General features: G+C 40.3%; 1 protein-coding gene across 3 annotated transcripts in view; it reads left to right on the top strand.

The window, feature by feature from the left end:
• Window positions 1-18,977, top strand: part of Rtn4 (reticulon 4) — a 58,502-nt gene that overhangs the window by 21,049 nt on the left and 18,476 nt on the right. The window contains exon 1 of one of the 3 annotated variants that reach the window (XM_050123865.1): window positions 10,556-10,836. The exons of the other annotated variants lie outside the window; for them this stretch is intronic. Within the exon in view, the coding sequence (XP_049979822.1) occupies window positions 10,803-10,836 (34 nt within the window). The 5' untranslated portion in view covers window positions 10,556-10,802. Of the gene's footprint in view, window positions 1-10,555; window positions 10,837-18,977 lie in introns of those variants that run through there. 3 annotated transcript variants of the gene reach the window in all.

The raw sequence follows: 18,977 nt of genomic DNA, 5'->3' as shown, positions 1-18,977 counted from the left end.
GACCCACGCAGACTAAACTTGATAAGTTTGGGAACAAGAAGAAAAAGGTTAGCTCGCAGGGGAATGGAATATGGGGTTGAGGGGATTCTCCCTACCCCTTTAGGATGTCTGGAGCGGTCGATCCTAGGTGCTGGGATGGACTTCAGAGTTTAGGTGAGGGAATACTGCTGTAGTGAGCAGAAAGAAATGTGTGGATGGGTTGTGTGTGCGTTTTGAATGTGGAGTTTATTGAGATAAAGGGAATGGGAAAGAGACACGGAGAGGGAGAGGCAAAAGCTTGCTTGCCTCTTCAGAAGGGCAGCAGGGAAGGGGTGTGGATGGGTGTGGATACTGCTAGGGCTTGTGTCTGAAGCTGAAGGAGGACTTGTTTGATATTAATGTTAAAGCAGTGTGTATTTGCTAAGAATGAGCAGAAACACACTTGGCAAAGTTATGAAATGTTTTCAACTAGGGATGCAAGGACAGTGCGTTAAGAGCTTAGTCATTGATGTGTGGTACAGTGACTTACTCAGGGCCTGTGCGTGCTAGGCTCTATTGACTTCCAGTGTGCCGAGCAGCCTGGGTAGAGAATCGAGAGAAGGTTTTATTTGAGGTAGTTCTGTTTTGGTACAGGGGCAGTGGATGGACGGTGAGCCAAGAGAGTAGAGAACAATGATAAAGAGTCAGCAGTCCTTGAAATGATAGGCTGGCATCCTATAGGAGTTGATAGAGAGGGGTAGATGGAGTGCACTCTAGGTGCAAATTAGGCTAAGAACCGAAATATATATATAGAATAAAACTGACTCAGAATGTTATGGGAAAACAGTAAGATGCATGTGCTTGTTGGACATTGAGTTTAGAATTTTAAAGCAAAAGCATTTTGGGTTGATCATAAAGTAGCTTTGATTATAAGTGGTTGAGTATAAGAGGTTTGACCCTGAAGAAAGTTACTGAGGCCAAAGGTTGAAAAGTATTGCATGTGCATTCAAGTCACTTAGGACAGTGACAGGACTTCAGATAGAGATTACGGTAAAGGACAGGTTCTGGGGAGATGGCTCAGTGGCTTAATCACTTGTGACCAGAATTCACATAAAAGCTTGCAGGTATGGTGGCCCGCCTGTAATCCCGGGACACTGGACGCAGTCAGGCTAGCTGGGCTGAGTCTGCAAGCTCGAGGGTCAGTGAGAGACCCTGTCTTAGTAAACAGTCTGTGGTCTCTGTGTGATGTACTTAAACAAATGAGGAGTCATGTGCCCCCATCCCTGACTCCAGAGCACCAAAGCAGCAACAAAAAACTCCAAGAGTCTTTGGTAAAAAGCATTTGGGATAACTGACAGGGAAAATCGGCAGGGGCAGTAAGATAGTGTGACCTAGCCAGGCTTCTGAAATGATAGTCTAGATCTGGAAGCAGCCTTAGTTAGCAGAGAATACTTGACACACCCTGTCTTCCAATTGTGCTTAGTACAGGAGAGTAAGCAGGTGATTTAGAAGCAGCACAGGGAAGTGAAGGAAGGGCCAGGCTTTAGTAAAAGGAGGATTGGAAGGGACTCCGATGCAGTACTATGGCTTAGGGGAACCAAAGACGGGACAGTGAAGCACAGAGCAGCAGGGTGTCCTGCCGGGCCGTGTGAGCAGTGTGTGTGAAATATCTGTGAAGTCACCTTCTACCTTCATGCTACCTCCCCAAACTTAGATTGCTTTCAGTAAACCTAGGGATCTATAGCAGTGGTTTAGAATGAAAAGAAGAGTACACGGGTGAGGGTGGTGGTATGAGCCTTTAATCTCAGCGCCCAGAGGCAGAGGCGGGAGGATCTCTGTGAGTTCGAGGTCAGCCTGATCTACAGGGCAGGCCCCAAAGCTACTGAGAAACCCTGTCTCAAAAAAACCAAAAGAATAAAGAGTAGCAATGCCTTTGAAGGCTCAGTAAGGACCCTGAAGAATGGGTTGGGTGCTGACTTTTAAGGAAACAGTATCTTTCCTTCAAGAGAGTCAGTTTTTTTTTTTTTTTTTTTTTTTTTTTTTTTTTTTGTGGAGACAGGGTTTCTCTGTGTAGAGCAGGCTGGCATCAAACTCACAAGAGATGTGCTTGTCTCTGCCTCCCCAGAGCTGAGATTGAAGGTGTGCACCACTACCACCTGATTTACTCAACTCTATAGCTGGACCTTCTCCCCTGAGTGTTTGTGCAGAGACAGTGTGTACCCTAAGGCTGAGGCTGGGAATCCTCTTGTCCCTACTCTACCTTCAGGCAAGGATTCCCTGTCTCTGCTGCCTCACCCTGTTCTGGTGGGTGGCTCACCACACCCACCTGGCTCTTCCTTAACTTCTGAGATCCAAACTCTGGCCTGCAGGCCATCTCTCCAGGCCCATTTTTAGAAACTAAATTAGATTATTCTTAAAAAAAATCATTTTTTACTGATAAAATTGTAGATATATAGGGGGTACAGTGTGATAATTGTATAAATATGGAATGATCAAGGTAATTAGTATTTCCATGTCCTTAAACATTAAATTTTTTCAGTAGTTTTTAAACTATGATGTTCACGCACTAGGGAATAGAAAATAATTTACATATAACAAGTGTGTGTAAGCCTTTAATTCCAGCATTTGGGAGACAGAAGCAGGCATATTTTTGAGGCCAATCTGGTCTACAGAGCAAGTTCCAAGATAGCCAGGGCTACACAGAAAAACTCTGTCTGAAAACAAAACAACCCAAATGTGTATATTCCATAAATATATACATAATAGTGTAAATATAAGTAAATATAGTAAATACATAATAGTGTAAATATAGTTGAATAATATGATTTCTCACAATCTCTAGGTATCGGCTTTTTTCTATAAAAAGAATGAGAGATTAGATTTTTCAGCTTGATGATCTCCTTAATTACAGTCAATATATTAAAAGCAGGTACTTATAATTGCTTTGCCATGGTTGTTTAAGTACTATAGTATGTTTCTTTAAGAGTAGGAGACAAAAAATCCTTTATTTTTTTTTATCTCATGTAACTTATCTGGCATGTGTGCACAAGCGTGCACAATCTCTGTCTGTCTGTCTGTCTGTCTGTCTGTCTGTCTCTCTCTCTCTCTCTCTCTCTCTCTCTCTCACACACACACACACACACACACACACACACACACACACACACAGGGTTTTGACAGAGTGGCTTACAGGCTGTGGTCCAAGTGGACCAACAATGGTTATCTCTTGACAGAGAGTGTAGGAATCTGGTAGCTGTTCAGTCTACAAGACTGTAAGTCTCAGGCCTCCTAGATAATTCCTTGAGAGCTGCTGGTCTTGTTGGACCCTCATTAGAAGTAGGTAGAGTGTGACACCAGCTAAACTTACTTGAGGGTATGATAGTTTTTCTGTAATCCAACACCGAGAGATAGGAGGTTCGCAATTTGAAGGTCATTTTGGCTATCATTCCAGTTTGAGATCCCATTTTTTGTCTAGGCTCGTGGCCAGGAAGCCCTTCCAGTCCTCCTGTCTCTACCCTTCCCAGTTGGAGGTTAAAAGGCACACACAACCATGTCCTGCTTCTTACGTGGGTGCTGGGATTTGAACCAAAGTCCTTGTAGATTTGTAACTGCTCCTAACCATTCAACGATCTCCTTAGCCCAGTCTTAGAATGCTTTCTTTATATCACTTAATCAGATTTGTCTTATGTAGACAAAAGTGACAGCATTATGTGACTAGAGGTGGCTTTGTGGTTAGGAGCACTTGCTCTTGAAGATGACTGGGATTTGGTTCCTAACACCCTGTGACGAGTTCATTACTTCAGTTCCAGAGGATTTGACACTCTCTCATGCAAGTAGTATATATATATATNATATATACACTCACACACAGGCAAAACATTCATACAAACAAAATAATACTTAACAAGAATAACTACCTACTTCTGACTGTTTCCACCTTCCAAACACTGTGAATTGCAGGTACTACCACTATGCAGAGTGGTATTCAAACCAAGGTTTCATTCATGCTAAGTAAGCACTAGCAACTGATCTATATTGGACATGATATTTGTGTTAAGTAAGTACTTAAAAATACCTTTTGAGTGTTTTGCCTGTGCGTGGGTGTGGTGTCTGGAGTCCAGGAGAGCACTTCTGATCCCTGGAAATGGAGTCTCAGAAGGCTGGGAACCTGATCCTCTGCAAGAACAGCAAATGCTCTTAATGGCAGAGCCATCTTTCCAGACCCAAGCAAGTGCCATTTCATACAGATGGCCACATTCCCACCTTATTCCTTCACTCTTCCCGTCCTCTCTTCCCCTCCATCAGTCCTTTATTCCTCTAGAAAGTTTGGACATCTGCTTTCCTATCACATGTACATATGTAATTGTATATATTTACTCTAGGAATCACAATAAGTCTTTCTGAGGCTGACTTAATTCACCTAACACAATTAACTTCATTACATCCATATATCTGCAAATAATGTAACTTCATTCTTTATGGCTGAAAAACATGCCATTGTGTGTATGTATCTTATTTTCTTTATCCCTTTCTTGGTTGTTAGATGTTTAGGTGGGTACCATGGTAGCTAGTGAATAGTGTTGCCTTACACACTGATGATGTCCAAGTCTCTGCAGTCTGCTGACTCGGAGTCCTCTGGGTAAATGGATACCCAAGAGTGCTACATCTGGATCATGTGCTTACTGTTACTTTTAGGTTTGTTTTTAAGATTTGTTTACTTTTATCATATTTATATGAGTATACCTCCATTTATATATGTGCACTGCGTGCATGTCTGATGCCTTTGGAGGCCAAAAGAGGGTGCCAGATTGTAAGTCATTGTGTGGGTGCTGGGAACTGAACCTGGGTCTTCTACAAGAACAAGTGCTTTTAAACACAAAACCCCATCTCTGGCCCATTTCATTTTTAGTTTTTTTTGAGGAACTGTCTACTGAATTCCGTCATGACTGGCAATGTATTAAGTCTAAAACCTTGCTAGAATTTGTTGGTAACTGACTGAAAAATACTTTATTACATGTATCTGTTACTTTCTGTGTGTGCATGTGCGCGCTGGTGCCTGCCGTGGCTTCTGTGTGCAGGTCACAAGACAGCTGTGAGGAATCGGTTTTCTCTTTCCGCCATGTTGGACCTGGAGACTCATGTCTTTGCTGGTGGCCGAGCCAGCTCACTAGCCTGTGTTTAATAACTGTTGTTGTGACCCACGTGAGGTGGGGTCTCCCTTACTTCTAATTTGCATTTCTCTGCCGGCTAGTAAGTTTGAACGTTTTTTTGTGTTTTTATTGGGTATCATATCTCATCTCTTGAGAGCTTCCATTAGTCCATTTTTGAGTTCTTTGTTAGATATTAATCTTGCCAGATACAGATTTTTATTCTCCCATTCTATAGGCTGTCTACTTAACTATACCAAACCTTTTAATTTCTTGAGGTCTTGTTTATCTTTTGTTGGCTTTATTTCTTGAGCAGTTGAAATTTTGTTCAGAAAGTTCTTGCCTATGCCTATTTTAAAGTGTTTTCTCTCCAAGAGTTTGAGTGTTTGGGATGTTACCTTAAGATCTGTGCTCCATTTGTAGTTGATTTTGGTGTAGGTTGAGGGATAGTCCAGTTTCATACTTTTATATGTGGATATCCAGTTTTCTTAGCCCTGTTGTTGAAGAGGCTGCCTTTCCCCAGTGATCAATCAAGTGGCTGTAGTTGTATAGGTTTTTGTCTGGTCCTCTCGGGTGTGTGCTTGCTTTTGTGCCAGGGCCACGTTACTTAGTTCTTGCTCTGTAGTGTGACTTAATCTGAAACGGCAATCTGATTGCTTTGGCTATCTGAGGTCTTTTGGGTTTCCTTTTGAAAGTTAAGATTGTATTTTTCTACTGCTGTGAAGAATGTCATTAGTATTTTGGTGGAGATTACATTAAATCTATAGATGGCTTTTGATAGTATAGTCATTTTTATATTCTGCCTAGTCATGATCATGGAATATCTTTTCTTCTTTAATTTTTTTTCAGATTTATTTTTTGAGTATGAATGTTTTCTCTGCATGTGTGCACCTGTACCACATGAATGCCTGGTGCCTAGGGAGGTCAGAAGAAGGTTTTGAATTTCTTGGAACTGGAGTTAAAGATGGTTGTGAGCTTCCATGTTCATTCTAGGAACGTCACCGTGGTCTAACAAGTATTAACCAGTGAGCCATTTCAGCTACGTCTTCAGTTTAATTCTTTATTGGTAGAGGTCTTTAACTTCTGTTGCTAGGTTTATTCCAAGGCCTTTTACATTTAAAATAGGTTTCTTTCTCTGTGCAGCCTTGGCTGGCTTAGAACCTGAAGCTGCCTGTGTAGACCAGGCTGGCCTTGAGCTTAGTTCAGCTCAGCCTCTGCCTCCTGAGGGCTGTGATTAAATGGCCTCCTCCTCTCCCACTCCGCGTTGTTTCTTTATTTATATTTTGAGGCAGCTATGAAGAGGGTTGCTGCTCTGCTGTGTTCAGTATGCACTTTGTTAATATAGACAGTCTGCTGGTGTCTTTGTTAATGTTAACTTTGAATCCTAACCTTTTTGTAGGGAGCGTTTATCAGATTCTGAGCCTTCTTGTCGCCTCATGAGGGTCTCTGATGTATAGAATCGGAACATCTGAAGATAGGATTTTTTAACTTCCTCCTTTCTTATTTGTATTCCTTTTATTAACTTCTTGCCCAAACTAGGATTTCATTTATTGGCCATTTGTGCTTTACTTTTTTTGACTTGTTTGTCCAGCCTTTGCTTATCGTAAAGTCTGCGCGTTCTGTTTCTGATCTTATGTCCCCTGTGTGCAGGCTCCACGGTCCTGTCACAGTGCTGACTCCATTTTCTGGGGGTGTTTATGCTGCCCCACATTTCAGGGGTCGGCTTGACGGCTCACAAAGGAAAGCTTGTTCCTTTTTTTATTACCTGTATCATTTTTACTTTTGTTTATAATTGTCTGAATTCTAGCAGAGTTATCTTCCCCATCACATTCTGATTTAGCTTCCTGGTGCCAGGCAGCAGTTCTAGTGAAGCGCTGAAGACTGAGAGGAGCTTTTGCTAGTGCCGGTGGTCAGTTAGGCAATCCGGTGCAGACTGGGATGTTGGTGCCACCTAGTGTTGGCAATGGAAAACCAGTCCTGTGGAATATTCGATAACTAAATATCGATACTGACTAAATGGGGATGGGTATACAAAGTCTTAGTGAGCCGTAGATAATCTATTTCACACTTGTTAATGATTTAAAAATAAGTTTATAGACAATTTTGACATTTTTGCAGAGTTAAAAATGTTTGAGTCATGCTATTATAAGCATTTTGAAATGACCTTGAGGATTCCTCAAACCTATTTCCTTAACGTGTTTTCATTACAATAAAAGGGTTAATGTTAATGACTTAACTTTTAAAATTGTAAATTTAGAAATACTTTGGGCCTTTATAAGTAACGTGTGTGTTTTCTCATTGAACAACGTCATTTTCAATTTCTCTGGATTTTAATATTCACTTATTGAAATTACTATGTGAAGTTGTTAAGAGACTTTGAAAATGCTCTTTTTATGTTTTAAATGTTGCCATTCGTTACAAGGCTCACAAGCCTTTCTCCATTTCTGGAGTGAGCTTGGCAGTGTTGAAGTGCTGACTTTTAGTCCATAGAGGGCGCTAGATGACAGGGTGTGGTAGGTAGGGTAGACCATCTAGTTTCCTGCCTGTGTTGCTCAGAATCCTGAAATTAATTTCATACTAGGAAAAGATTCTGAGTTTCCACAGTTAATAGGAAAAGGAATTATAGCTTTTCCAAATAGTATACAAGCAGTGTCTTAACCACATTTTTCAAGCAAATGGCTGTTTTTTTTTCCTTAATTTCCTTGTGCCTCTAGACATAGTAAAGAAAACAAACAAGCCAAAAATTGTGCTGACTTTAAAAGTAGAAGGAAGAAGTGGGAAGAGTGGAGCTTGAGAGAGCTGGGTGAGGTGGGTGAGGTGGGCGAGGTGGGCAGCAGTGTGGTCCCAGTGCTCTCTGTCCTTTTGTTTCTCTTTTGAAACAAAAACTACTTAGCCTTGCTGTTTAGTGTTGGCTGGCCTTGAACTCAGAGAGCCACCTGCCCCCCTCCCCCCCAATGATTGATTACAGGCGTGTGCTATGCTGGGCTTTCACGTGTTTTCTTCAGCTTGAAATCTTCCCAGTAGGTACAAGCTTAAGTCAGGCTGGGGAGGCTTGCACATGCTAACTGCTTTGCTTATTTTTTTATGGACACTTTCAGAATTTTTTAAAATTAGGAACTATTTTTCTTAGTTAAATGTATAGTAACAAACTTAGTGTTTTGACTGAAAAGAGAGACATTAAAAATAGGTAATTTTAGAGGAAGTACTCTTCAGAAATGAGTGTGGGTTCCTTGTGGGTCTTTGTTTTTATTATTCAGCATTACACAGAAAAGGGCTGTGGCTCCTCTGGTATTCTGCACTTCTCAGAGAAAACGGTACTACCTCATTTTGGGTTGTGGTTCATTTGGGGAGGGGGGAGGGTTGGTATGTAAACCCACTAAAGTTGAGGCTTGATATCAAAATATGCCCCATAAATTTTGTATTCATAAATTTGCCTTATTGGCTTTCCAGATTAAAGTGTTTTGCTTAGCTAACTTAAACAACTTCAGTTTTAAAACCCGGAGAAAGAAGTGGGCAAACATGTCAGTTGGTACCTATGAGCCAGCTAGTTTTCTCTGTACTAAGCATAAATTGTAATAACTGAAATTAAATAAGTCTCGTTCTGCAAGGTTGAATGCTTACTGAACTTAAAGGTTTCCAATTTGCTTTCTTAAATACAAGTCTACAGTACTAAAAGTACATTTAATATGTGAACGTATTATTGCACATGTTCTCAGCACTTTAAGAATTAGTACTGTAGATGTGTGAGCTTTATAAACGCCAGCTGCTTTCCCCAGGAACTACCTAACTCGAAGGTAGTGTCTTCTGATGTTTGTTTTTTGTTGTGTTGCAGCTGGGCTTAGAACCCCAAACCGTGAGCCTGCTGTGCACACACTTACCAGTTAGCTACATTCCTTGTCCTTGTCTGTCAGGTTTGGTTTGTTTTTTAGAGACAGGGTTTCTCTGTGTTGTAACAGCCTTGATTGTCCTCTGCCTTCTGAGTGCTGGGATTAAAGGTAAGACACCACCACCTGGTAAGGCAAACCATCCTTCTGAGTTTTAAAGAGCTCGTTTAAAAATACCATCCTGGGAGTATTTTGTATTTGTTGAGTTGTTTTGGATGCTTGACTCATGTGAAGAGGTCGCACATTTCCATCCTTGATGTGTTCTGGTGGCAGCGTTCTCAAATAATCGCATTATGTAAGGAAGGGCTTAGCAAGTGATTTGAAATATTAGTTCTTGAACTGAAAATACTTTAAAAATTCGTTTAAAATTGCTTTCTTTTATTTCTAATTGAGCAAGAGAGACAGATCATGAACAGATGAATCATTAGCATTCTGTCCACTTAAGGATTTTGCAAGATTTTGCAGTTCACACACTCAGAGCAAGTTTCAGAACAATGCCTCCGTTTCAGTGTAGTTACAGCCCTGAGAGACAGGACCTCTGTATAGATTATATACATTATATTTTGGCATTCATACGTACTTTAAAATATTTTAGCTGATTGAATTGCTACTCTAAGCCAGTTGTGGGACATCAGAAAGACATTCTACACTGGAATGTGAATGCAAGGTTAATAAAATTTGAAAACAATTAGAACTACTGTAGCTGTTTATTGGGTGCTGCAGACCCTCAGACCTGAATTTTCTGTGACCCTTTGCCTGTCGGAGCAAACAGCTTGTTTTCCTGTGCTTGCAGCTGCTCTGGGCACGAGACCCCCATGAGTTCCTGATGGCAGGGGAGTGGTTTCTGGTGGGCTTGCAGCTGAAAAGTCCCGAGAGCTAGGGCATGGCCATTAGTCAAGGAGAGCCCTATTTGAGATTCTGTGTGTGTGTGTGTGTTTCAGTCTCCAGCCCCTTGCCCGACTCGCGAACCGTCCTGTGGTGCAGGCGTTGTGCTACAGCTGTTTTTATGTTTATTATGCCGTTTTCATAGGGTGACTATTTCTCCCCCAGCCAAGGATCTATTAATAGTGTCTGCAATGGTAGGCAGTTAGTATTTATTAAAAGACTGAATTGAAGCAGGGGATAATTAAATAGAGTAGATTTCTAGAAATGTAAACAAAATTGCTAAAATCACTGAAATTGAGAATTTATCCACTGAAGTAATTTATAAACATAACTAAATTGATTTTTCTGATCATAGCTTCCAGAATGAGTGCTTTAAGCCTCAGTAAGCCCAGAAGCAGGGTTCCCAACATTGACATTGAGGTTACTGACCCACTTGGGTCAGTCCATTTTTTATCTCGTGGGTTAACTGTTGAGTTTAGAGTTACAAGTGAAACTGAAAAAAAAAAAAAGGCAGCACACTTGAACTGCCCCCCCAAAAGAGAAGTCTGTGTGGGTGCAATCGCGGTTCTGTATCCGTCAGGCGTGTTTAGTGGCTGGCTCTTTGGGAAGAGTCTTTCGCCTTCTTTTGGCAGCTGCCCCTTCCCCTGCAAAAGGCAGCTCCATTTGGTAGCGCAGCAAACGGCAGGGACACTGAACAGATAGCAGGGAGGCATTACCGTCTGAGCATTAGTAGCCTAGTTACAGATTGTACTGCGTCAGCCTGCTCCACACCCCGAAGACGTCAGGTGACTCCAGTCCTGCTGCAGCTGTGCAGCAGGGGAGACTGCAGACCTAGGTTGAGGAAACGAGGATTCCATGTCTCGGGGAGAGTTTTTCTGTTGGTATGCATAATTTGTAACTGCTGCTGGAGGGCAGATCGTGACAAGAAATGGACGGTCAGAAGAAGCACTGGAAGGACAAGGGTATGTGTTTTCATCTTTCTTTCGTCTTTATGTAACCAGGAAGATCTCCGTGGGTAGGCTTTGCAGTTTAGATGGCCTGCTGATCCAGAGTGAAGGCTGTGAGCATGTAATTCTGAAGATTAAACAAACAGCTGCCTTCCGTGTTCACAGTTGATCGTGGATAGGAAAGGTGTCCTTCTGTTTAGTGGTATTTGATTTAGTCTTTTCAGTCCTGTTTGTCGGGTTTCTTTTCTAATCTTGCATGCTGACATTGGTATGAGATTAACATCTCATTTGTTGTTCCCTTTGGTGTGGACGATGTATAACTGGCTTGCCGGTCCGTGTGCCTGAAATCCAGCCGTAGGTTTGTACACAGCAGAATTTCATCGCAAGAGGCTTTTCTTTGAAATGGAATGTGAACCCTTGAGGCTTCTTGAATACTGTTTAGTTTTTATATGTCTTGAAATTATTCAGATGTGCACATAGTTTTAAATGCATATCTAAATTTAAATTTATGCTAACCTTTGTCCTTGTAATAACCAATCAGTGATCTTGGTCCCCCTCCTCCCCCTTGAAAGCTCAGATCCTTTCAAATCTCAGTGGATCACTGTGTAAGAATTTAAGTCTGCAGAGTATTAAAGTGTTGACTACTGAATATTTTAACAGCATTTTATTATGTAGCTTGTCAATTGCTGTTTGAGAGAGAGAGAGAGAGAGAGAGAGAGAAGGCTGTGTGTCTGAACACTTAGAATAAGTTGTCTTAATTATTAGAACTGTTTTTAAGTGCCTAAAATAAACATTACCATCGAGGATGGTTTTTTTGTTCCGTGTTCCTGGCTACTTTCAAGTTTTATAATTCTTTTAAAATGCTACTTCCTTCTAGAACAAAATTATTAAGATAGGAATGTGTTAAAAGCATTTCTATAGCTGAGTAAAACACCCAGCTTTAAAAAAAGAAAAACAAACGAACAAAAACTGCTCAGTAAAAAATGTGGGGGAAAAGGTGAGTTTAACTTTGAATTCACATGAGACTTTGTTAAAGGTCTTTTATTCAGCACAAAGAGGGGAAAACCAGCTGTGAACATGTCACATATGAACTTAAAGGATTTTTCTTCATCTTAGCTATAAGTATGGAAAGTGAAAACTGAACCAATATGCTAGTTTTTGATGAGTGAAAATGATACCAGTGATACTACAGTAGGTCAAAAGCCACAGCAGGGCCCGGTTTGCAACTTTCCAGCCTCTGTATGAATGATTTAAATTGTAGACTCAAAATGTTAAGCTTTGACTTGTTAAGGTTAAGGTAGTAATGTAGGAATATAAAGTCAAGAAGTTAAGAGGCAGTAGAGCCCATCTATTATCGGCGATTTAATTATTTAAAGGCCTTTAAACATGAACTCAGCTTCACTCTTGAGTTCCTCTGCAGAACCTTGTCTTGTTTATATGTAAACCTGGTGACTTTTTTAGTCTTTTTTAGTGCTTGTTTGAGTCAGTCAGAACACTTAACTATGTTTTTTCTTATCCTGAGGTTCTTAATTAATATTTTAGTGTTTTTCCACTAGCTGCTCATGTTACAGATTATAGAGTAAGATTTAAATTGGAAATCACTGAGATGCAAAAAGCAAATGAGTTTTTAGGAGGAACCTAGTCTGAGGACGTCTAGGTAAGCTTAAAATACATATTCTTCATGTCTGCACTCTTGTACTCCCAGACTCCCCAAATCTGACAGCAGCAACACATGCTCTGATTGCAGGGTGGTTTTGGGGGGATGGGGTGGGGTTTTGAGACAGGATTTCTCTGTATCTTTGGCTGTCCTGGAACTTACTCTGTAGAGTAAGGCTGGGCAGGAACTCACAAAAAATCTGCCTGCCCTCTCTTTCCCAAGTGCTGGGATTAAAGGTGTGCGCCATCTTGCCTGGTGTTTTTTTGTTTGTTTGTTTGTTTTTTAATTTTTTTTGATGAAGTTTTAAATGTGTTTGCTGTTTGGGTGATTTTGCTTTTTCATATTAGATATTTAATCTTTTAGGGTAAGACCAGCATTATAATTGGTATTGTTATAGTCTTATTTTTCTGTTCATTGGCAGAATGTTTTGATAAATGTACGTAGTATTTGATTATTGAGGTTATATGGAAAACTTAGTAGGATAAAGGAAGGCTTGAGAGTCTCGTCAGTGGGATGCAAGGATGATGTAACTGCCGGCAGCAGAGACAGCTCCGCACCGTAGCTCACAGAAACCTGGGAGTTTTCTTTCAGCTTAAACTTGATCCTTGCCAGACACAGGAAAGAGTTTTTGGATCAGAAGTAGGAAGAAGAGTTGGTGCTTCATTAAAAGAAATTTTTATATAAGCACAAAGATTAAGAGAAAGGTGCCCCAGAAGAAAATACATTACCATGACTACAAGTGTGGGCTTCTCAAAAAATTGGAATTAACCGTAGGCATGTGCATTTTGGTGGTGCTCAAGGTGCATCTCAAAGGATTGCTAAGAAACTTCTTACAAATGAGATGATCGAATGACTGATAGTTCCATCTGATAAGATAGAATCAGGAGCTACTAGGGCTGCACAAGGGAGTTAGGACTCCCCCCCCCCTTTTGGAAATGTGACTTCTGATGAGATTTCTAGAAAACTGCAAATGTTAAATGTATTGGAATTCTTGATTCTTAGTTGGTAAAGCTGGAAAGGCTCCTTTCCCTTCCCTCCCCCATAATTTTTCCTGCCTTCCAACCACATTGCTTCATAATCACTAAAAAGATATAATCGAGAGAGTGACTAGAATTTTCTGGACAGTAGTTAAATGGTAGATTGGTGCGATCAAAGGTGATAGAAAGTTAGAGGATCTGGGTCAGGTTTTCTCAGACTTCTCTGTGGTTCATTAAAAAGATGGCTGTGATCGTAACCTATCAAAGCAAGTCTACAGGGCCTGGCAAGCCGCTGTCGTTCATTTTATAGTGGGAAGATTTGGAAAAGCAGCAATCTAGGATTTCAAGGTTCTAGTATATTTTGATTTTGGTCAGCTAAGACACTTCCTCTAAGGTTTTAGTTTATTCTATTGTATAATTTTATGGTTCCAGTTTTGAAGGTCTTTGGTTTTATGACAAGATGCCCTAGAAGATAACTTGGTTTGTAAGGAAATAATGAACTTTTTGATGTTTTAAAGTAGGAGTAATAAGTGATAGCAAGTTCAGAAGGTTAGTTTGTGGTGTTGTATAAGCTGGAGAAGAACCTAAAAGCCTGTTTGGGATGACTGTAGCAATGCCCAGATAAGAGATTATCTGAACCTTGTCTGAAATAGAGAGGTGAAAGGGAAGTAACAGATTTGAGGAGACTTACTGAAGAAATACTTGGCATTTGCCATAGATTGCAAGACTATTGATTGCAGTCAGAATGAATGAAACGACTATGCAAGGCAGATGGATACAAATTTTATTCTTCTTATTTTTTTAAATGCCAAATGGAATTTCAGACACTTTGAATTTGAAGTGATGGAAATGCTAAAGAACGAAATACAAATACAAAGTGAGGACAGACATGTTTTTGAAACCTGAAGCTAGGGCAGGACAGTCAGAAAGCACCTCCATTTTGGCGCGTCTCGGAACATTAGCTTTAGCTCTCACAGCAGCAGCTGCAGTAGGGCAGTGTGCTTCGCCAGCACGCAAGGGCTGGAGGGAAACCGTTAAGGATGAAGACAGACATGATAGACAGCCGTCTGGTTTTTAGGAGAAGGCGAAACCTCGCTCATTCTTACTTGTGTTTGTGGATTGTGAAATTTAACTGCTGTAGATGACCTTTGTGAGTGGTTTCAGTTGTATGAAAGTTCAGTTTGGTTATACTTGAAGACAGATGGCTTAGGAGCACCATCTCTCGTGGACCCTGGAGCTCCCTAGTCTTGCTTGTCATTTCCAGTGTCTGTGAAAGCTGAAGTGGTGAGGATGGATAGGTAGGTGTACTTGTGGCCAGGGGAGGAGAGAGGACCTGCCTGGTGCTTGAAGTGCTGGCCTGTCCCCTGAGCATGGGCAAGAGACAGGCTGAGAAAGGAGCTCGTAATTAAACAATTTTAAGGCCTGCTGATATTGGAGAGGTACCTGGTTTTAATTCTAAACTTAGCTGAAACCCAGTGAAATTTAGGTCTTAACTTTTTCTTCTAGAGTTTTGTGGTGGTGGTTTAGTAACAGGACTGTGTGTTATAGACAATTTAGAGCGTGGCTTTGGGTTTAGTAATGTAGTGTAGAGGTTACAGCGTACGTACTGTGTTAATAGTCTTGAGCAGTTCAGTCGGCATGGCCTCCTTTAAAATAGTTCCTCACTTTACTATGCTGGTGGCTAAATAAGCCTTTCCCTGTTTGTAACTATAAGCAACGCTAAGTTGATAAGTGAATTAAATTCTGTTCTTATTCATGGTTACTAAGTTGATGGGTATTTGTACTGTAGGTGCATGTTTGCAGCATTTTGTTTCAGAAAGATTGTATGAATTATTGCTTTGAGCAGTGAGTCTTGGAGCCATGCAGTATATGCATTTCTGATGGTTTTAACCACAGTATAGGTATTTTGTCAGTTTTAAATAAATTAACAGAATTTATAGGTTTGCATTTTTATAAAAGTAAATATACGTGTTTTCAGTGGTTATAGAAAATAGAATCTTCAAAGGATATATACTGGGACCAGTGGTGGAACTTTATTCTCCCTTCCCTTATTTACCCAGATCTGAGTATTCCTAGGACTGCTAACTGGTCGTCTAAGTTCTGTATGATGGCTGAATTAAAATGAATCTTCTGGAAGAACAGTGCCACTGAAAGGGTTTTCTACTCTTCTCAAGTTAACGAGCACTGACTGTTGTGGACTAACTGCCATGGTGCCCACAGCAGCCACCCAAGGCCTTGTCCCCAGATGCCTGCTGTTGTGTTTGTCACACTGTGCTCGTGGGCTTTGTCTTCCAGTTTGTAGTTTGACTATGTAGTATTTAGACTCATTCTTCCCACATAGACATGATTTCAGCTCTTTAAACTTGTCTTTGATTGTGATTTGTATCTTCTATTATGATTATAAGTGGGCTCTTTTTCTGTAAATTCCCAGAGAGCAAAGACAGTGATTTTTCTCACTGGACCGCAGTGACACCGAACAACTTTTGTATAAAATGACAGAGCTTTAACAGTTTACCACTTTTTTTTTAAGTTGGGGATTTAGGATTCCCCTTTTCCTTTTCTTAAAGGAGTGATGAAACAACTAATAAATTAAATCTTTCAGGGACCAGAGAGATGACCCAGCAGTTATGAGAACTGGCTATTCTCCCATTGGACTCAGGTTTGATTCCCAGTACTCACACGGCAGTTCACCCACCTGTAACTCCAGTTCCAGGGTCACACATGGTGCACAGACAAAAATACAGGCAAAATACTCATACTTGCAAAGGTAAATGCTTTTGCAAAAGAATTTCATGTAATACTCGCAGATAAGAAGTTTCTGGTTTTTCGAGACAAGGTTTCTCTCTGCGTGTGCTACCACTGCCCGAGGAGTCTTGTCATTTACATATTCTAACCACTTAGTTTTGTAGATAAGGAAACCAAGAAAACTGAAGATACTAAGTTGCCACAAAGCTGTATCATGAGGCCTTTATTTTGTAGTTTGTATGTGAACAACCAGAGAGTGATGGGGGGGAGGCTAATGACCCGTGTTTAGATATGTTACCCATGCACAGTCTTAGGCAGCTTTTTTTGTACATGGTATATCATTTACCATTTATTTTTACGTGGGCCTCACTCTTTAATAAAAGAGCCGTAGTCTATTATGCCAACTGTGGAAAAAGTAGGTGTGGTTAGTAGGTTAGTATTAAAAAGATTAAGTCTACTTAGACCTCCACCAGGCCTGGTATATGATTTCTCTTAAGGACTGGATTACATACTTGAATGTAGGAGGAACACTTAAGCAGTGAATAGAATTCTCTTATTTTTGTGATTTTTTTTTTTTAACTTAATCTCATTGCTAGAATTTGGGCTTAAGGGAGTTGAATTTAATTTAGCCAGCGTTTTGAATTCTTGGAACTATGTTTGAGACCAAATTACCATTCTCTGCTTCATCAAAGCCACGATACTCATAAAATACTGGGTACATGTTAATCTGTTTACTGACTCTCATATTTACTTTGCATGAGTGAGGGGTGATAGGCACGAAAAGACTACTGTGCTGTCTTTTCTCAGTTACCGCCACCATCTTAACTTACTCTGTAAGCATGCAAACCGACACGCAGCTGAAAAGCCGTGCCGTGTTAACACTGACCTCGCACATCTGTAGAGCATAGTTGAGCATTGAAAGGGCTTTGGGGATGTCTCCTTTCCGACTACAGACTTTACAAAATTGTGATTTTTTTTGTAAGAATGTAAGCAGTCAAAGCTACTGCATGTACTCTTTTTCTATGTATGCAATTTTTTATAACTAAAAATTACCAAATTTTGGACCAGTAAGGAGAATTTGGGTAGGAGTAGATAGATAGTACATATCAAAGACAATATATTTAGCTTTAACTTGAAATGGGAGGAAATCTATGGATGTTCATTGGATGGCGTAGAAAACTAGAAATGTGAAGTTAGGGTATTTTCTACTGGTTTTGTGTGGGCACCCTCACACACAGTTAAAATATTACTTATTTTGTGTGTGTAAGTGTGTGGGCTCCTCATGCAACAAAGTGTGGTGGATCAGAGGACAACTTCCTTGAGCTTAGTGCTCTCCCATTGGCTTCTTGCCAGGGGCCTTTACCCACTGAACAAAGTAAATAAGTCAATCAATGGTTTTAATTATTAGTGAGCCGAGTGTGGTGATTCGGAGGTCACCGTTTTCTTGTTTTCTTTCTTTCTTTCTTTCTTTCTTTCTTTCTTTCTTTCTTTCTTTCTTTCTTTCTTTCTTTCTTTCTTTCTNTCCTTGTGAATTCCTGGGGGTTTCCCTGGCACCAGATATCTCCCTAACCCCATAATGGCTCCCTCTTTCAAGACATTTTTAAAGAAGAGCTTTAAAATAGAAACCTGACTTCAGGCTAACTTGAATGTGAACTTGATTTAAGGCAGAATGGAATAGGATGGCTTCCGCATGTACGGCAGTTGGCCTAGCCCTATTTTTAGTGTGACAGATGATAGCCTGTGATTACCAGATGTATGCAGCTCTTCTTACTTTGCGTGGAGCCAGTGGAAGAAAGATTGAGTTCCTTTAAATTTAAATTTTAGTTCAAGTGCACTATACCAAAATAATAAAAAGTTTTCAATTTTTCTAAATTATAGCTGTTTATAAGTTGATTGACTTACATGTTTTCCACAGTTGTAAGGTCAGTTCATCTTGGATCTTTAAAAAGGGTATTCACATTTTATGTGAGAGTTAAAAGGTTCCTGGTAAAAACAAGTCCTTTATCTGATATTTAAGTTTTGTGCAAACTTTATGCATGTGAGTGTATTGCCTGATGTATGTCTATGTACCACACATGTCCCTGGTGCCCTAGAGGCCAGGAGAGGAGTTGACCCCTGGAGCCTGAGTGCGAACTGCAGTGAGCCATGGTGTGGCGCAGGAAGCATGCCCTTAATCAGATGTTTAGTTTGCATTTTCTCCCATTCTCTGGACTGTTTTCTTCATTATGCCCTTTGAAACATAAAAGCTTTTATTATTAAGAGGTTTAATTTGTTAACTTTCTTTTGTTTTTTTTATGTCATACCTTAAGAAATACTGCCTAATACAAAATCTTGAAGATTTACACCTATTTTTTCTTTTAAAAGACTTGTTATTTTTAAAAGCTTCCCCCTCCCCATACTTGTATGTGCGTGTGTATATGTGTGTGTAGGAGTATGTGTGTATATGTGTGTGTGTACATGTACATGTCACAGTGCATGTGGAGATGTCAGAAGACACCTTGTAGGAGTTAGTTTTTGCCTTCTACCATGTGGGTCTAGGAGATAAAAACTTTCATCAAGTTTGGTGTAGGTGCCTTTACCTATAGAGCTATCTTTCCACCCCATAAATTAACATTTTTAACGTGATATAAAGTAGGGAAATCTAGTGGCATTTTTCTGCAGTTGGACCCCCAGTTGACCCAATAGCTTAGTCACCTGGCCACAAATACAGGAGTTGACTTATGAATTTTATTTCACTTATGTTCTTGTGTCACTGCTTACATGACTGTAGGGTCTAG

The sequence above is a fragment of the Alexandromys fortis genome, unplaced genomic scaffold, assembly GCF_014885135.2.
Source record: "Alexandromys fortis isolate MF-2015 unplaced genomic scaffold, M_Fortis_MF-2015_v1.1 scaffold_210, whole genome shotgun sequence".
NCBI lineage: Eukaryota > Metazoa > Chordata > Mammalia > Rodentia > Cricetidae > Alexandromys > Alexandromys fortis.
Note: the sequence above shows the minus strand (reverse complement) of the source record. Positions and strands in the feature narration are given on the sequence as shown.